Genomic DNA, 19,749 nt, shown 5'->3' on the forward strand with positions numbered 1-19,749 from the left:
TGATGTGTTTACGTAGAAGAAATGTTCTGCTTTGTAAAACAAACAAAATAAAACAAAAAAACATCAGATTACCAACTTACTCCCAAATGGGTCAGGATAACAAATGTTCTCTGTACTACACTTGCAACTTTTCAGTAAATGTATGATTGTTTCAAAATTTAAGAAAAGATTTTATTTTTTTAAAAAGTTATATACTCTATGTGACTAGAAGAGTGCAAAAATAATACTCAACGTGATTTCATTCTGTTTACAAATAAAGTATAAATTTATTATTAACAATAACAATAAAAGGAAGCACAATTAATTAAAACCACCAGCAAACCCACACAACTCACAAATATATTTTGCAAAGTGTTATTCTGAGAAACAAAAAATGGACCATAAATAGAAGCTCTTCTAAACTGACTGACACACAGCTCTGAGTGACAGTCACTCTCACGGCACCCCTGCAGTAATAAACCCTCTCAGAAAACACTCAGGATCAAATTCTCAGGAGACAAAGAATACATAAATTGAGGACTTGTTTTAAGAATAGCTTATGCCTTAAAATATGAACACACACTTACCCTGAGACACTGAAACACTAACTGTCTGTGATCCATTCTTCTCTGTATTTGCTGGTGGCTTTGCTACAGGAATTCCAAGACCTCCTATGTATGGGTTGTAATTGTAGGTGCCATAATCAGCACCCCAATAGTCATACCATGTACTGCTTATTGGCTTAAAAGAATAGGAAAAAACTGTGGTTTATTTTTGCCTCTTCACGAAGAGTGACATATTATTTACATTACCTAAAGTCAAACAGGGCTACAAAATAAACATTCTCCTTACCCTTTTAATTTCTAAAACATAATCTCAATGATTAAAGGAATGGTTCATAATATTCTCTCCATTTTTATCCCAAAATCTAAAAAGACCTTATTTGTTAGACTCTGAGAGGTAATTAGCATCTTTAATAAAATCTCTTACACACAAAATGAACCAAAATAAAGTATTAGGGAGGTATCTCCTTTAGAAAAAGTAGCAGCTAACAAAGAAGTAGATTCTGCGATGAACTCAACTTGGATAAGCTTAAATGCTGCTTGAAATGTCAATAGTCCATAACCATACCTCCCATGCTTATTAGTGGTTCTTATTAACATATAAGATAATGTTAGTGGCTATATTAATAAAATGATGTAAGTTCTCCGTATACTATTCCACTAGTTCTATAAAAAATCTACTGTAGTACCTAGAGGAATTTAATTTTGAGTAAGCTAAATAATGGGTTACATTAGGTGTATCCTTTCCTCTTTTAAGTAATTAATAAACCAGAAGTATAAGATGAAAGATTTTAATTGCAAAGAATACTCTACTATATCGTACCTTAAAAACTTTGGCTGCAAGAGGATCCTTTTCCAAATCAATATCTAAAGGATCAATGTCAACTTCCATTAGATCCTGAAGTAGCTCAAGATCAATTTCTTTATCTTTTTCCAAAGAGGAAAGAGGAGGTGCACCTTCAAATAATTGAAAGTGATTTTTTTTGGTGGAGTATATAACATAAAATTTAACCAATATATTGCTTTTAATTACAGAAAAAGTTAATTTACTTATACATAATATATATGTTTCTACTGATACAAAAATCTCTAAATTTTTATACCTGACAATTAAGTGTAAGTATGCAAATATATCACCCTATAACACACAATTAAAAACACCAGTGCAATAATATGTGACTTCCTAGGGGAAAAGACCGTATGATTACTCCTTGTTGAATCAAGTTACATAAACTTTGTTGTTAAAAATAATCATTAACCATTTCTAGAATGAAAAATGTTATTCATTTTATTGCCTCCAATATGTAATTCATTATATTACATCCAGTAGTTAAGGAAATAATACTAGGTATTAAAGTGAAAAGCAAAGATTTCAGTTTTAAGACTGCTATTCACCTTATTTTTCTATCATGAATTGGAAATGATTTTGCTTTCAGATGACTCCAAATTTTTAACTAGCCTTTTATGCCTTACAACTCTTATCTTCCTTCCCTTCCCACCCTCTATTATTCAACATATATTTATAGAATGCCAAGAAAATACTAGCCTGTATTAGGGTCTGAGTATATAAAGATTAATAAAACAAATGTCCACCCTCCAACAAATTAACAGAGGTTCAGAGGTGAGGGTACACTACAGAAATTAAACCAACTACCACATGGTAGGTGCTATCAGAGACAATCTAGAATGTAGGCAGCGCTGCAGGCAGCACCGACGGCAGTCTCCAGCATTGCTGGTGGTAATGGAAAAAGCTTCTTGGAGGAGGGCATGCTTTATGGGAATCTTAGATAAGAAGTTCATCATGCAAACTAGAGAAGAAAGTCTACTCCAGATTAAGGGACTATCAGACAGAAAGGATAAAATCATGAGAGAATCTAAGATTAAGCAATGAAACAGATGAAATGACCACAGCATTGCAAAACAGTCTTCAAAACTAGGGAGTACACCACAAAGGATTGGACATGCTAAGATACACATTATAGTTTTTGAAAAGGCAGAAAACAAAGAAAGAAAAAAGAAAAAGAGAACAAGAGCCTTGCTATCTTTACCACTGTGTATCTTTAATTGTTTTCTAGGTTGTAATTCTTTCAACATAGCCAAATAAGACTGTATCAAGATAACATGGACCCTGTGAAAGGATACCATTTTATTTTAATATGCATTCAGAGAATCAAAGCAAAACATACTTATCAGGAAAATAACTGATATGGTTACTAAGGCCAAACACCTAATATAAAACTTAATTTTATACTTCATTAATATTCTTAACTTTGAAACATGTTTCTTTTTTTAAAAAAAGAGCTACGGATATTTCAAGTAAAAAATTTAAAGAATGTACCTGTTATATCATGTGTCAAAGGTTCATCTATAGTTTCCAGCAACTGAGCTGAAGACTGCTGCAGGGAGTCATCAGAGTCACCAGCTGTTGCACCTACATCATCACTCACTGTTCCTTCCTCCATGGCTTCTGCAGCTACTGGAGCCAGCAATTCTCCTGTGGGTAAGAAGAGCATCCTAACTGCTTTAGTAATTAGTAAACAGACATCCAAAACATAGTTTTATGTCCAGTATTGAGAATAGCATGTGTACTCTACCAACCACAAAAGATTCTGAGGCAAATGAGTCCATACCTACCCAAGGAAATGCTAGGGCTCACTGCATTACCTTCAAATGCTAACTAATAGCAAACACAAAATGTGCAATATGAACAAGGAGTTATTATAATCACTTTACACACATTAACTCACTTATTCTTCAAAATAACTTCATAAGAAAGATACTTTTATTATCCTTATTTTACAGATGAAAAAACTGAGGAGCAGGGAGTACCTTCCTCAAGTGCACATAAAGAATTAGGAAGCAGCCCACTGCTGGTATTAATAAGGAAGCGGACTAGCTCCAATATCCCTGTACTCTGTAACCTAACTCTGCCATAAAAACTTGCATTTATCACAAGTGTCAACATAATTAAACGGAAAAGTAATTCTAAATGGTTGCTACTGCTATAACATGAAAGAGACACTTTATACTTTTCAGGAGCTCACAGTTTCCTTTAAAGATTAGTCAAGCAGCGACAAGATAATTTTGACATACCTTATTAAAAATAAATCCTAACAAACCTGCTAAAATATCCTGTAGCATACAAGTTAAGGAATATTGAGCCCAAGCACCACCCCAAGATATATCTCCTCTATTGAAGTCAGTTCCAACCAAAAGTAATAGCAGTCTTTCCAGTTGGGGTTCATTCACAATCTCACACAGATGTATAGTTGGCCTCGTGGCATTCGCAATGCGTGCAAGAACCTGTAATACATTTTATAAAATCATACACTTAAATAGAATGAAATATGTTTTCTCCAAAAACAAAGTGTTGAAGTAACTGCTTTCAATGAGATATGCTTTTGATGTCAAAATAATTATTTGACATAAATGCAAAAGAAATGTAATTTCATGGATCAAATATTAAAATCCAGGTTAAAAACCTGAGTTGAATAGTTTAAAATAATTTCTATAAGCAATGAGTATGCTACAGAAAAGCTTTCAGGGCATTAATACACCCTTCATTGCTATAATCTGACAGTCGTTTGTAGATTTCCTATCCTAATAAATAGACAAAAGGTAGGCTGTAGATAGACATACCCACATTACTTACATTTCAAATCTACAATAATCTAGTTTTAACTAGATTAAAAATATACATTAGGTCTCCTAAGAAATAAGTGCCAAAATATTTTTAAAACCTTTCAAGGCACATTAAAAAAAAAACTAAACTGCATAAAAGGAAAACCAGTGAAAGCACTTTTATTTCTCTTAAAAATCAATTAAAAACTGCATTTTTTTCTTATTTATTTTTCTTACTAAGTCTGTAATTATAAATTATGCCTATTCGTTTACTTACCTTACAAACAAATAATAAGAGATCTGCATGGCATGTAAAATCCATGGAGAGGAGAAAAAGGACAAGTTTCTGGACTACTGAAATACAACGTTCATGGGCCAGGGTAAATGGAAGTGGTTCTATCTCTGGGTTTTCCTTTGTTGTTGTAACTTCTGTGTCTAAATTAGAACGAGACCACTCTGCTGTCCGACGTAATCGAATTAAATCCTTGAAGTGCTGTACACAGAAATTTATAATATTTAAACCACTGTTTACTGAATGAAAATTCTTTGAACGAAAATTCTTTCAGTACAAGTTTATTTGTGAAATGAAAATATTCACTCAGAAAACTTACAACTTCTAAAGAACAAAATTTTTAGGCAAACAATAAGCTTCAAAAAGTAAGATTATTAAAAACTATACTGACCAATATATCTTGTGTCCTATTTTAAAGTAAGGTATCAGATACATAACAGAATTTCAGAAAGGTGAAATTCTATAGAAAGGCTACATCAGGTCAAATCTAACATCTTAAATAAATATTACCAAAACATCCTAAATATAATCATAAAAGGTGAATGGTAAAGAAACCTATATATACTAAGTATACAGTATTAATTCATTTCAAACTCTGATGGAGTAACTGTAATTTCATATTTATAGAAACACAGTATGTAAACTTGGTTGCTACATATAAATGTTACCACCCAAATTTTAAAAAATATGTCATTATTTTTAAAAATTTTATTTATAAATCGTTGAACTTAATTTTCACTTAGAAAGGACACATTAGGAAAATCATACATTTCCTAAGTCCTTTTATCTTCAATTTACTGGAACACAATCCACTTTAAAGGAAATACACTAGAAAAATACTTTAAGCCCACATTAATCATATATTTACTTGAGTTAAAAGCTACCTTTCCCAAAAAAGGTACATAGAATAGATTTTTCTGTTGCTAAGCAGAATAACATAAAGTTTCCCGATCATTACTAAAAATACTTAACTATTCAAATAACTTAAAATACTAAAAGGGAGAGTGACTTTTCTAAGATAATTATATTAAAAAGTAAAGATCATACCTTTGAGGTAGCCTGCTTTAATTTTGCTTGCTCTACCAGAAGTTTATATGATGATCCTTTGTTACTTTGTATTTTTTCTTTTTCCATCTGTTCCACCAAAGCCTTCTGTTTTGCTTTCAGTAAGTTAAGTTGCTTAAAAAAAAAAAAAAGTTAATCTTATAGCTAACAATGTTAAAAACAACAAAGTAAATTATTGTACTCCTCAGAATCCATACATCAAACTAATGGAATAAGTAATTCTCTGAAAAATCTAGTTTAAACTATGTTGCTGATTTTTTAAAAATCACTTCCAAATAAAAGATCTCCCCATGTTGTAATTAAGAAGTAATCAATTTCTTACCCATGGGAGAAGGGAAATAACTGGAATACTTTTTTATGTAAGCCACTAATGAGACTAACTGATGAAGTATTTTTTAAACAGAGGAAAGGAATTATTTTTAAATACATGGGGAAAATACTTTTATTGTACAATATTCTTAGCTTGGCTTTTATGGGAATCTCCTTCAAAAGTAGAACATCTTGGGCTTCCCTGGTGGTGCAGTGGTTAAGAATCCGCCTGCCAATGCAGGGCACACGGATTCGAGCCCTGGTCCTGGAAGATCCCACATGCCGTGGAGCAACTAAGCCTGTGCGCCACAACTACTGAGCCTGCGCTCTAGAGCACGCGAGCCACAACTACTGAGCTCGCGTGCCACAACTACTGAAGCCCACGTGCCTAGAGCCCGAGCTCTGCAACAAGAGAAGCCACCACAATGAGAAGTCCGCGCACCGCAACAAAGAGTAGCCCCCGCTCGCCTCAACTAGAGAAAGCTGCACGCAGCAACGAAGACCCAGTGCAGCCAAAAATAAATAAATAAATTTATAAAAATAAATAAAAAGTAGAACATTTTTTGGTATGTCTATGTTTTTTATTAATTAAAAAGTTTATTGCAGTAACTGTAAATTCACATGCAGTTGTAAAAAAATAATGCAGAGATCTCTTGTACACTTTACCCAATTTGTTGGTTCAGGTATCCACCACTACAGTTAATACTGTACACCATCACCATCACCACAACATTTCCTCATGTTGTCCTTTTATGCTGCCCACCCTCCTCCCTCCTATCTTATCTGCCCCATCCCTACTCCTGACAACCACTAGTAGGTTGAAATGAACAAATAGACCAACAAGGAGAAAATTTCTGCCTAGAAAGACCCTGAAAATCTGCTGAATGACAAAACCACGTTACAATATATCCATTATGCAGAACATTACTCTAAACAGAAAGTCACTAGAACATTATAGCCATAATAATAAATGCACAATTTAGTTAAGAACTTAATCTGCCTTTTCAAGGAATATTTCCTAAATTTCTACTGTTGCTACATATTTTTATTATCAGCAAGAAAAAGAACTAACATTATATTATAAAGAAATATCCATTTGGCTGTCATCTCCATATATGAAGAAAAATGTATCATAAATTAAAAGCAGCATGCACATGTATTAAATAATCAATACATGGTATGTGAATGTGAGAAGAACAAATCAGTATTTTCAGAAAATTGTTCCAAAAGTTCTACAATTAACATATACAACTGAAATCAAGAAAAAATATAATCTTTATTTTGAAACAACCATAATCTTAATCAATAATTTATATTGCTGTACAAAGATATTTTTTCCCTAACTATCTGAGAATAATTTGGCAACCTGATGACCAGTCACCCCTGAATACTTTAATGTGTATTTCCTAGGAACAAGACCCTTCTCCCACAACCATAATACAACCACTAAAATCAAAGAAGTAACATCCATGCACTACTAACAACCAACTATTCCTCAGACCCCACTTTTAAGTTTTGCTAACTGTCCCCAAAATGTCCTTTATAATAAAGCATAAAATAGTAAAATACTACTAAGAAAAATCCACTGGATCATTCTCTAGGTTTGTTTTCCATCTTCATATCCTAAAATACAGCAAACATAATCATTAAGTGCTCGATAAATTTTAGCTGAATTTGAAATTTTAGCTGATTATTAGTACCACCTAAAATTAGTTAGGAGTCTCAAATGGAAAAAGGAGCTGAGGGAAAAGCTTCACATCATTTTTCTTGCAAAAGGCCAATAGTTGCTCATAGTTGAAAAACTCAGTAGTAAAAATAAATAATTTATTGCTGAGTTCATTTTTTTTTCTTTTTTTTTTTAATTTATTTTTGGCTGCGTTGGGTCTTCGTTGCTGCATGCAGGCTTTCTCTAGTTGTGGCGAGCGGTGGCTACTCTTCATTGCGGTGCACGGGCTTCTCATTGTGGTAGCTTCTCTTGTTGCGGAGCACCGGCTCTAGGTGCACGAGCTTCAGTAGTTGTGGCGCGTGGGCTCAGTAGTTGTGGCTCGCGTGCTCTAGAGCACAGGCTCAGTAGTTGTGGCGCACGGGCTTAGTTGCTCCGTGGCATGTGGGATCTTCCCGGACCAGGGCTTGAACCCGTGTGCCCTGCATTGGCAGGCGGATTCTTAACCACTGTGCCACCAGGGAAGTCCTGAGTTCATGTTTTTTAAAAAGCCCAAAAGCTTTCACACACTTTCAGATCTTAAAGGCTTTCTTATAAAATCTCATTTCATCTTAAATCAATTATACAAATATTTTTAGATGACACACTAGGCTCTATACTGGGTAGCAAAGATATAGTACATATTCCTGTATATACTGTAAGACAAGGAGGAAGACATGTTTTAAAATATAATTAAAATAAAGAACTGGCTCATAAGAATCTGACATCAGCTATAAACTCAGGTTAATAAAATAAAAGAATCCCAACAAAAAAGTACGATAAATATAATGAAAGGAAAAATACAGGGTACATGGGAAACATATTTTAAGGGATACTAACTGAGAAACCAGGGAAAACGTCTTTGAGGAAGTGAAAGTGAACTAACGTCTGAAAAATAAGTTAGATTATCCAAGCAAAACAGTAAATTCAGTAGTTGGTGGGAAGGAGGGGAGGGATGGGGGATAAGCACATACTAAAATCCTGGATGAAAAAACTGGTGTAGGTGGTCCAGGAACCCACATTCAATATGGCTAGACCAAAATTCAAACCTGAAAGTTAGATGGGCAGATGATAGATATACTAAAGCCATGTTAAGGAGTTTGACCGTCATCCAAAGGTCAACTGGAAGCCACTAATAATTTAAAGAAGGAGTGATATGATTAGGTTTGTATCTAAAAGAACTCTGTAGGGGCAGCATGAAAAATGGATTGGATTTTAAAAGAACAAAGGCAGATAGGCCTTCTGACTAGGCAAATGATGGCTGCACTTAGAATGGTAGTAACAGATATGAGAAGAGGTAGACATTTTTTTTTGTTTTTTTTGTTTTTTGATGTGTACCATTTTTAAAGCCTTTATTGAATTTGTTACAATATTGCTTCTATTTTTTTATGTTTTGGTTTTTTGGCCGTGAGGCATGTGGGATCTTAGCTCCCAAGGATTAAACCCACACCCCCTGCATTGGAAGGCGAAGTCTTAACCACTGGACCGCCAGAGAAGTCCCTACAGTTTAAAGGACATTACCAAAAATCTGTAAACTACATATTGTTGCCATCTTACAAATAAGGAAACTCAGACTCAGAAGTGTCAAATAATTTCCCTAAATTAAGTAGTTCATTAAATATCATACCTAAGGTCTGATGGCAAGTCTATCTCATGCAATGTCTCAAACATTAAAACCAACCAACCAAACAAACAAACAAAATACTGAAAATTACCTGTTTATGATGAACTAGCTGCTTTCTTATTTTTCTGGAATATAATCTATCAAGGCTACTGCTGCCTTTGGAAGACCTATTTATGTGCTGGGTGTGCAGATTATTATTAATAAAACTCCACTGGTTACCTACAGGGCAAGGAAAAGTTGTATTAATAATTCTGTTAAATGTGATTTTAAAGTACTATTCACACCCAGAAAACATAAAATGATAAATGTGTCAAAACGACAAAGCAATTTTAAAAATTAAGGAAACCATCGTAAAGAAATTGCTAAGAACATTTGACCTTAGAAAAGTTAACCTAGATCCTAAATGACTTTAAGACCACAGTTCTCTCTGCCTCCAATTCTTTCATTAACAGTCAACTTTCTCCACAACTGTTTAAAATTGATCTCTGTACAACACAACTTTGATAATGTTGCTCAACTGTAACAACAACAAAATGCTCACTGTTGCCTATTTCGAACTCATATGCTTTTTGTGCAGGGACCCAGAAAAAGGGATACTCAATAATCTGATTTAATGACTGCAAAAATAAAGTTGGATAGTTCAAACACTGTGCTGTGTAGCTCTACTTATTCTCATGTTGGAATGTGTCCAGATGACTCCTTGTCACTCTGCTCAGTTCAGGCTTAATCCCACACGTTAACCATCCTCAATGATTTTTTCATGTCTGCTTAACCTAATGACATCTTTTTCTGTTCTCTATTATCCTTTTGTCAAGTCAATTCAAATTCTTCAAGCCCTAAAAAAATGTCTTCCAATGTATTTCCATAATACATGAATACTGTAAATAAAAACTAAGTCCTCCCATACCATCTGTTACATTCCAACTTTACAGGTAGTTGTATTTAATTGTCTCTTAATTCTACATCCTATAACTGAGACATATAGCATTTGTTAAAAAAATTCCCTGTACATGAAAAGAATTCCCCACCCTATTTTCAAACATAATGTGTACCATAAACAACTGATTTATTGGGCTGGCCAAAAAGTTCATTCAGGTTTTTCTGTAACATCTTATACCTATAAAACACCTCAAGTGATCTTTTTTTAATATTATAATGCTAATAATGTATAAAATTCTAAGTTTTACGGCACTTACTATCTGTATTTACATATTAGATGTAGCTATTTCATAAAGTCTTGTTAGCTTGGAAGAGGAGAAGAAAACAATTTGTCTTGCAGTTTGATTGTCTTTCATTTAAAAAATTTTCTGTGCTTTAAGCTTATGGAGAAAGATTACAACTCGCAAAAATCTGAGAATTTCTATATCTAAGCATAAAAGTCATTTGTAGTTAATTAGTAGAAACATTTTATAATAGTAAATGGAATGATATACTAAACTAAATACAGTAACTCTTCACAGATTTTCTTTTTATAAACTTCACCTATATGTATGTTATTCCTGGTAAAGTTAATTAATATTTTACATAAATTACATACAGCTGGAATCTCCAGGCCAATGCCAGTTCTGGAAAAACTGGGTAGTCACTCAAAATCCCCACCAACAGATTATTATAAACTTCTGATACCTGTCATAAACCTCTCCCTGTCTTTACCATTCAAAGGTTTCTTTGCAGCTGCTGCTTCGTCTTCTACAGTTGCCACATAATCCAACAACCTGGACACTAGCATAACAACCCAACTGATCATGGGAATATCTAGTACTCCTGTATAGAAATGTGAGGAGAAAAAAATAATCAGGTGACTCTAAGAATCCTAATGAAGTCTGATAAAATAATTATAAAATTAACACATTTTATAAATCCAAAACACACCATATAATTATGAACACTAATATTTATTTATAGCAAGCCTCAAAACTGAAACTTATGGCCAAAAATGAATTAACACATTAAATCAAATGGAAGACTTGACAAATGCTTCTTGGTACAAAAACAGATTCATAAGTGTAGCTTGAATCTAACAGGTAATAACTTATAAACTAGAAAACAAGGTATAAGAAGCTATTCTTAGACTTACAGGTGACTGAAATTTAAAAAGTCTCTCAAGTTATAATTCATAAAGTTTTAAACTATGTTCTAAAGTTTTTATTCCAATAACAATTTTCTTGCTCAAATGAAGCTCATTATCCATGATCAGAACAGCAATGCTGCCTTAAAGCTTAAACTTAAACACAAGAGTTTGATTTTAACTATGATAGTATAAAAACAACATACCCACAACAATTCCCAAGTTCAAAATTCACATAAAGAAAAGGTAACATATTTTAAAAAAGCAGTAACCATATGGCAGTCAATCACACGAAGGCTGGTCATTCTAAAAAGTCTACATCATAAAAATATTAAAGTGTGCAGCAAAATGAATAGTAAAATAAATATTTCAGACTAGTCATTTTATAAAAGCAGTATTTACAGGAATCTTATGTTTTTACTAAAGATCACTAATTTAAATAATACCTTCGGTCCTCCTATGCATGGGTAACTGCTGCTGAAGAGGTGAGAGTAAATTATCCAACAGATTAAGTAAGCTTTCTAATACTCCACTATTACTAAGTGATCTCTGACCAATGCAGGAAAGTAACATGAAGACCCTAAAAAAAAAAAAGATACAAATAAAATAGCTAATATGAATCAATTTAAGTGTTCATCTTAAAAATAATTCACTTTGTAATCTAAGAGAGTAATGACAGAATATCTGGTTATTAGTAAGATTTATATCTGGAAGTATAATGTTAAAATTAGCTCTTTTTCAGCTACTGCTTATATTTTCTAATTTTATCTGCAAGGAATCAAGTAGAGAGAACTGTATCACAGACTCAAAAATATACATTTGACACATAAAGTAACATGATCTGATAGGAAATATTTGTAAACAGAGATCTATAAACTCCACAGATTCAGTTAGGAAACTAAAGAATATAGTCCAGTTACATCATATAGAATCTTCTTCAATATGCCCTTCACTGGGCATTCCTCAAACTGTGAGAAGACATGATTCATTTCATTTCTCCACACTCAATATCCATATACACAAGACTTCCAAATCTGAACATTGCGGGAAGCATAAATCACTAATAACAAATTACTCCAATATTTTCTGACCTACCTATCCTGTGGAAAGATGAGAAGCTGCTCTGAATTGTACAGTTCCTGAAGAACATTAGAAAGAAACTGGCCCCACCATCTTTCACCACCACAGAGTTGAACGAGTAGAAGACCAGTATGTAACCGTATCTTTGGGGTTCCACTGATGCACAGGTGTTTAAAAAGCTCTTCACAGGCCTGGGCATGGAATGTACTCTGCAAAACTGCAGGAACAGAGTGTCCTATTACAAGAAAGAAAACAGTAAAATTTCCTATTTAAGAGTACGCTGTAGTATCAAAATCAGCATCCCTAGATAGGCTTTCTTCATTACCAGCAAATTTTTGGCCTATTTATTTTCCTATTCATTTATTTACTCCTTATATGTAGAATTTTAACTGTCAAATACTTGGAGAAAAGAAGAATTAGCAATTATATCAATTATATTTCTTTTTTGTGGAGTTCGGTGTATCAGATGGCTGTGTGTGTGCGCGCACACATTACATCATATATAATGATCAAAAACAGCTCCTGGTTAGAAAATGACACTTCTGTATTAGACTAGCAATTTATTAACAGTTTTCACTGTTGCGCTTTCAAACATTATTTATTATTTTGCCAGTAACACAATGATGTGACACATCAATAGCAGAAACTCAAGAAAAAAATAATCAAAAATCTATTTAAGAGATAGCCTCATCCACCAGAGGGCAGACAGCAGAAGCAAGAAGAACTACAATCTTGCAGCGTGTGGAACAAAAACCACATTCACAGAAACAGAGACAACATGAAAAGGCAGAGGGCTACGTCCCAGATGAAGGAACAAGATAACACCCCAGAAAAACAACTAAATGAAGTGGACATAGGCAACCTTCCAGAAAAAGAATTCAGAATAATGATAGTGAAGATGATCCAGGACCTCGGAAAAAGAACGGAGGCAAAGATCGAGAAGATGCAAGAAATGTTTAACAAAGACCTAGAAGAATTAAAGAACAAACAAAGATGAACAATACAATAAGTGAAATGAAAACTACACGAGAAGGAATCAACAGCAGAATAACTGAGGCAGAAGAACAGATAAGTGACCTGGAAGACAGAATGGTGGAATTCACTGCTGCAGAACAGACTAAAGAAAAAAGAATGAAAAGAAATGAAGACAGCCTAAGAGACCTCTGGGACAACATTAAACGCAACAACATTCGCATTATAGGCGTCCCAGAAGGAGAAGAGAGAGAGAAAGGACCTAAGAAAATATTTGAAGAGATTATAGTTGAAAACTTGCCTAACATGGGAAACGAAATAGCCACCCAAGTCCAGGAAGCGCAGCGAGTCCCATACAGGATAAACCCAAGGAGAAACACGCCAAGACACACAGTAACCAAATTGGCAAAAATTAAAAACAAAGAAAAATTATTAAAAGCAGCAAGGGAAAAACGACAAATAACACACAATGGAATTCCCATAAGGTTAACAGCTGATTTCTCAGCAGAAACTCTACAAGCCAAAGGGAGTGGCATGATATACGTAAAGTGATGAAAGGGAAGAACCTACAACCAAGATTACTCTACCTGGCAAGGATCTCATTCAGATTCCATGGAGAAATCAAAAGCTTTACAGACAAGCAAAAGCTAAGAGAATTCAGCACCATCAAACCAGCTCTATAACAAATACTAAAGGAACTTCTCTACATGGGAAACACAAGAGTAGAAAAGGACCTACAAAAACAAACACAAAACAATTAAGAAAATGGTCACAGGAACATACATATCGATAATTACCTTAAACGTGAATGGATTAAATGTTCCAACCAAAAGACACAGGCTTGCTGAATGGATACTAAAACAAGACCCATATATATGCTGTCTACAAGAGACCCACTTCAGACCTACGGACACATTCAGACTGAAAGTGAGGGGATGGAAAAAGATATTCCACGCAAATGGAAATCAAAAGAAAGCTGGAGTAGCAATACTCATTATCAGATAAAATAGACTTTAAAATAAAGAATGTAACAAGAGACAAGGAAGGACACTACATAATGATCAAGGGATCACTCCAAGAAGAAGATATAACAATTATAAATACATATGCACTCAACATAGGAGCACCTCAATACATAAGGCAACTGCTAACAGCTATAAAAGAGGAAATCGACAGTAACACAATAATAGTGGGGGACTTTAACACCTCACTTACACCAATGGACAGATCATCCAAACAGAAAATTAATAAGGAAACAGAAGCTTTAAATGACACAACAGACCAGATAGATTTAATTGATATTTATAGGACATTCCATCGAAAAACAGCAGATTACACTTTCTTGTCAAGTGTGCACATTCTCCAGGATAGATCACATCTTGGGTCACAAATCAAGCCTCAGTAAATTTAAGAAAATTGAAATCATATCAAGCATCTTTTCTGACCACAACACTATGAGATTACAAATGAATTACAAGGAGAAAAACTCAAAAACACAAACACATGGACGCTAAACAATACATTACTAAATAACCAAGAGATCACTGAAGAAATCAAAGAGGAAATCAAAAAATACCTAGAGACAAATGACAATGAAAACACGATGATCCAAAACCTATGGGATGCAGCAAAAGCAGTTCTAAGAGGGAAGCTTACAGCTGTACAAGCCTACCTGAAGAAACAAGAAAAATCTCAAATAAACAATCTAACCTTACACCTAAATGAACTAGAGAAAGAAGAACAAACAAAACCCAAAGTTAGCAGAAAGAAAGAAATCATAAAGATCAGAGCACAAATAAATGAAATAGAAACAAAGAAAGTAATAGTAAAGATCAATAAAACTAAAAGCTGGTTCTTTGAGGAGATAAACAAAATTGATAAACCATTAGCCAGACTCATCAAGAAAAAGAGGGAGAGGACTCAAGTCAATAAAATCAGAAATGAAAAAGGAGAAGTTACAACGGACACCACAGAAATACAAAGCATCCTAAGAGACTACTACAAACAACTCTATGCCAATAAAATGGACAACCTGGAAGAAATGGACAAATTCTTAGAAAGGTATAACCTTCCAAGACTGAACCAGGAAGAAACAGAAAATATGAACAGACTAATCACAAGGAATGAAATTGAAACTGTGATTAAAAATCTTCCAACAGGGCTTCCCTGGCGGCGCAGTGGTTGAGAGTCTGCCTGCCAATGCAGGGGACACGGGTTCGGGCCCTGGTCTGGGAAGATCCCACATGCCGCGGAGCGGCTGGGCCCGTGAGCCACAGCTGCTGAGCCTGCGCGTCTGGAGCCTGTGCTCCACAACAAGAGAGGCCGCGACAGTATGAGGCCCGCGCACCGCGATGAAGAGTGGCCCCCACTTGCCACAACTGGAGAAAGCCCACGCACAGAAATGAAGACCCAGCACAGCCAAAAAATAAAAATAAATAAATAAATAAATAAAATTAAAAATTAAAAAAAAAAAAAAAAAAATCTTCCAACAAACAAAAGTCCAGGACCAGATGGCTTCACAGGTGAATTCTATCAAACATTTAGAGAAGACCTAACACCCATCCTTCTCAAACTTTTCCAAAAAATTGTGGAGGAAGGAATACTCCCAAACTCATTCTATGAGGCCACCATCACCCTGATACCAAAACCAGACAAAGATACTACAAAAAAAGAAAATTACAGACCAATATCACTGATGAATATAGATGCAAAAATCCTCAACAAAATACTAGCAAACAGAATCCAACAACACATTAAAAGGATCATACACCATGATCAAGAGGGATTTATCCCAGGGATCCAAGGATTCTTCAATATACGCAAACCAATCAATGTGACACACCATATTAACAAATTGAAGAATAAAAACCATATGATCATCTCAATAGATGCAGAAAAAGCTGTTGACAAAATTCAACACCCATTTATGATAAAAACTCTCCAGAAAGTGGGCATAGAGGGAACCTACCTCAACATAATAAAGGCCATATATGACAAACCCACAGCCAACATCATTCTCAATGGTGAAAACCTGAAAGCATTTCCTCTAAGATCAGGAACAAGACAAGGATGTCCACTCTCGCCACTATTATTCAACATAGTTTTGGAAGTCCTAGCCACGGCAGTCAGAGAAGAAAAACAAATAAAAGGAATACAAATTGGAAAAGAAGAAGTTAAACTGTCACTGTTTGCAAATGACATGATACTATACATAGAGAATCCTAAAGATGCCACCAGAAAACTACTAGAGCTAATCAATGAATTTGGTAAAGTTGCAGGATACAAAATTAATGCACAGAAATCTCTTGCATTCCCATACACTAATGATGAAAAATCTGAAAGAGAAATTAAGGAAACACTCCCATTTACCACTGCAACAAAGAGAATAAAATACCTAGGAATGAACCTACCTAGGGAGACAAAAGACCTGTATGCAGAAAACTATAAGACACTGATGAAAGAAATTAAAGATGATACCAACAGATGGAGAGATATACCATGTTCTTGGATTGGAAGAATCAATATTGTGAAAATGACAATACTACCCAAAGCAATCTACAGATTCAATGCAATCCCTATCAAATTACCAATGGCATTTTTTACAGAACTAGAACAAAAAATCTTAAAATCTGTATGGAGACACAAAAGACCCCGAATAGCCAAAGCAGTCTTGAGGGAAAAAACCAGAGCTGGACGACTCAGACTCCCTGACTTCAGACTATACTATAAAGCTACAGTAATCAAGACAATATAGTATTGGCACAAAAACAGAAACATAGATCAATGGAACACGATAGAAAGCCCAGAGATAAACCCATGCGCCTATGGTCAACTAATCTATGACAAAGGAGGCAAGAATATACAATGAGAAAAGACAATCTCTTCAATAAGTGGTGCTGGGAAAACTGGACAGCTACATGTAAAAGAATGAAATGAGAACACTCCCTAACACCATACACAAAAATAAACTCAAAATGGATTAGAGACCTAAATGTAAGACCGGACACTATAAAACTCTTAGAGGAAAACATAGGAAGAACACTCTTTGACATAAATCACAGCAAGATCTTTTTTGATCCACCTCCTAGAGTAATAGAAATAAAAATAATAATAAACAAATGGGACCTAATGAAACTTCAATGCTTTTGCACAGCAAAGGAAACCATAAACAAGACGAAAATACAACCCTCAGAATGGGAGAAAATATTTGCAAACAAATCAACGGACAAAGGATTAATCTCCAAAATATATAAACAGCTCATGCAGCTCAATATTAAAAAAACAAACAACCCAATCCAAAAATGGGCAGAAGACCTAAACAGACATTTCTCCGAAGAAGACATACAGATGGTCAAGAAGCACATGAAAAGCTGCTCAACATCACTAATTATTAGAGAAATGCAAATCAACACTACAATGAGGTGTCACCTCACACCAGTTTGAATGGGCATCATCAGAAAATCTACAAACAACAAATGCTGGAGAGGGTGTGGAGAAAAGGGAACCCTCTTGCACTGTTGGTGGGAATGTAAATTGATACAGCCACTATGGAGAACAATATGGAGGTTCCTTAAAAAACTAAAAATAGAATTACCATATGATCCAGCAATCCCACTACTGGGCATATACCCAGAGAAAACCATAATTCAAAAAGACACATGCACCCCAATGTTCACTGCAGCACTATTTACAATAGCCAGGTCATGGAAGCAACCTAAATGCCCATCAACAGAAGAATGGGTAAAGAAGATGTGGTACATATATACAATGGAATATTCCTCAGTCATAAAAAGGAACAAAATTGGGTCATTTGTAGAGACGTGGATGGATCTAGAGACTGTCATACAGAGTGAAGTAAGTAAGAAAGAGAACAACAAATATCGTATATTATCGCATATATGTGGAACCTAGAGAAATCGTACAGATGAACCAGTTTGCAGGGGAGAAATAGAGACACAGATGTAGAGAACAAACGTACGGACACCAAGGGGGGAAAGCGGCGGGGGGATGGGGGCGTGTGATGAATTGGGTGATTGGGATTGACATGTATACACTGATGTGTATAAAATGGATGACTAATAAGAACCTGCTGTATAAAAAAATAAAGTAAAATTCAAAAATTAAAAAAAAAATCTATTTAAGAAAAACAAAGATAAGGGGAAAAAATGAATTAACCTAAAAACACATTACATAAATACATCAGAAAGGATACAAAAATAAACAGAACCCAGGAAATATTAATACAACAAAACATGCAAGAAAATCACATCAAATATATTTCCGGCCTTTTTAAGTACTTAAGTCAAATACAAACCATTGGAAGAGTGAAGAAGGCTGAGCAAAGTGTCCAATAAATATCTGATGATAGTACGTAACTGCTCTGTGGAAGATGTCTGAATTAAATCTTTTGGGTCTGAAGTTTCATTCAACATCTTCCTACTTGCTCCAAGAGCTACTCTGAGCCTCTGCACTGCATTATGAGCCAAATTTAGCTGAAGCTGTAGCTGAATACAGTCCTGATAGGCAGAAAAGACTCTGCTGTCCTCCTCGACGGCCTTGTCTGGCTTTCGCAAAAAGTACTGTGCATTGTTAGCACTGTTGAGAGGAGGAAGATCAATACTTTGCAAAAGAGTTTCTAATCGATGACAAGCCAAGTTATACCTGTAAGTAAAAAATAAACAAACAAAATAATTCCTGCAATGTTCTCTGTGATATACATGTACGAATATACACTAAAATTAAATCTCTAAAACAAGTTAACACACAACCATTAAAAAGAATTAATCAATTGGTCAATTAATCAATTGGTAAGTACTAAAAAAAATAGAATGAATTATTTAATCACAATATATTAATGCATTAAACATTATTATAACATGCTAGTGTCCTACCGCCTTTTGCTCTTTTCTATACACTTATGAAAAGTCATTTCTTGACACGTATGTGGGAGACATTATAGAAAATATAGGGTTTCAGTAAGACTAAAATATATTGCAATTTTCTACTAACCTGCACTGTATATCCTCCTGTAGAGCAACCATCATTGTTAAATGCTGGTCAATTTCTGGTTGGTTTGCAGATTCTCCCTCTCCCCTCAGAGGATCATGCATTAATTTCAGTTCACTCTCCCAAGGCAAGATATAGGTATGACCATAGTAAAATCCTAATGGGATTTTAGCTCTGGCATTTGTACTTCCATAACGTCCAATGACAGTGATCTGAAATGAAAACTTATAAATATACATAACCACCCATCTACCACAAGAAAAATCTGAGTCATGTATTTTAAAAGATAATTATATTATAAATTATAAAAAGATACTTTTGTTTTTATTTTTTAATCGCAGTGTAGTTGAATTACAATGTTGTGTTAATTTCTGCTGTACAGCAAAGTGATTCAGTTATACATAATTTTTCCATTATGGTTTACCACAGGATATTGAATATGGTTCCCTGTGCTATAAGGATACTTTT

General features: G+C 34.5%; 1 protein-coding gene across 3 annotated transcripts in view; it reads right to left on the bottom strand.

Moving 5' to 3' along the window:
- BIRC6 (baculoviral IAP repeat containing 6) overlaps positions 1-19,749 on the bottom strand; it is a 249,518-nt gene that overhangs the window by 129,827 nt on the left and 99,942 nt on the right. For all 3 annotated transcript variants that reach the window (XM_059943630.1, XM_059943629.1, XM_059943628.1), the window contains 12 exons: positions 19,285-19,493; positions 18,590-18,936; positions 12,319-12,538; positions 11,670-11,803; positions 10,782-10,919; positions 9,247-9,374; positions 5,503-5,634; positions 4,441-4,656; positions 3,662-3,845; positions 2,881-3,036; positions 1,366-1,499; positions 567-720 (listed from right to left, as the gene is read on the bottom strand). In XM_059943630.1, coding sequence (XP_059799613.1) covers positions 567-720; positions 1,366-1,499; positions 2,881-3,036; positions 3,662-3,845; positions 4,441-4,656; positions 5,503-5,634; positions 9,247-9,374; positions 10,782-10,919; positions 11,670-11,803; positions 12,319-12,538; positions 18,590-18,936; positions 19,285-19,493 — 2,152 coding nt within the window. The remainder of the gene's footprint in view (positions 1-566; positions 721-1,365; positions 1,500-2,880; positions 3,037-3,661; positions 3,846-4,440; positions 4,657-5,502; positions 5,635-9,246; positions 9,375-10,781; positions 10,920-11,669; positions 11,804-12,318; positions 12,539-18,589; positions 18,937-19,284; positions 19,494-19,749) is intronic.

The sequence above is a fragment of the Balaenoptera ricei genome, chromosome 13 (assembly GCF_028023285.1).
Source record: "Balaenoptera ricei isolate mBalRic1 chromosome 13, mBalRic1.hap2, whole genome shotgun sequence".
NCBI lineage: Eukaryota > Metazoa > Chordata > Mammalia > Artiodactyla > Balaenopteridae > Balaenoptera > Balaenoptera ricei.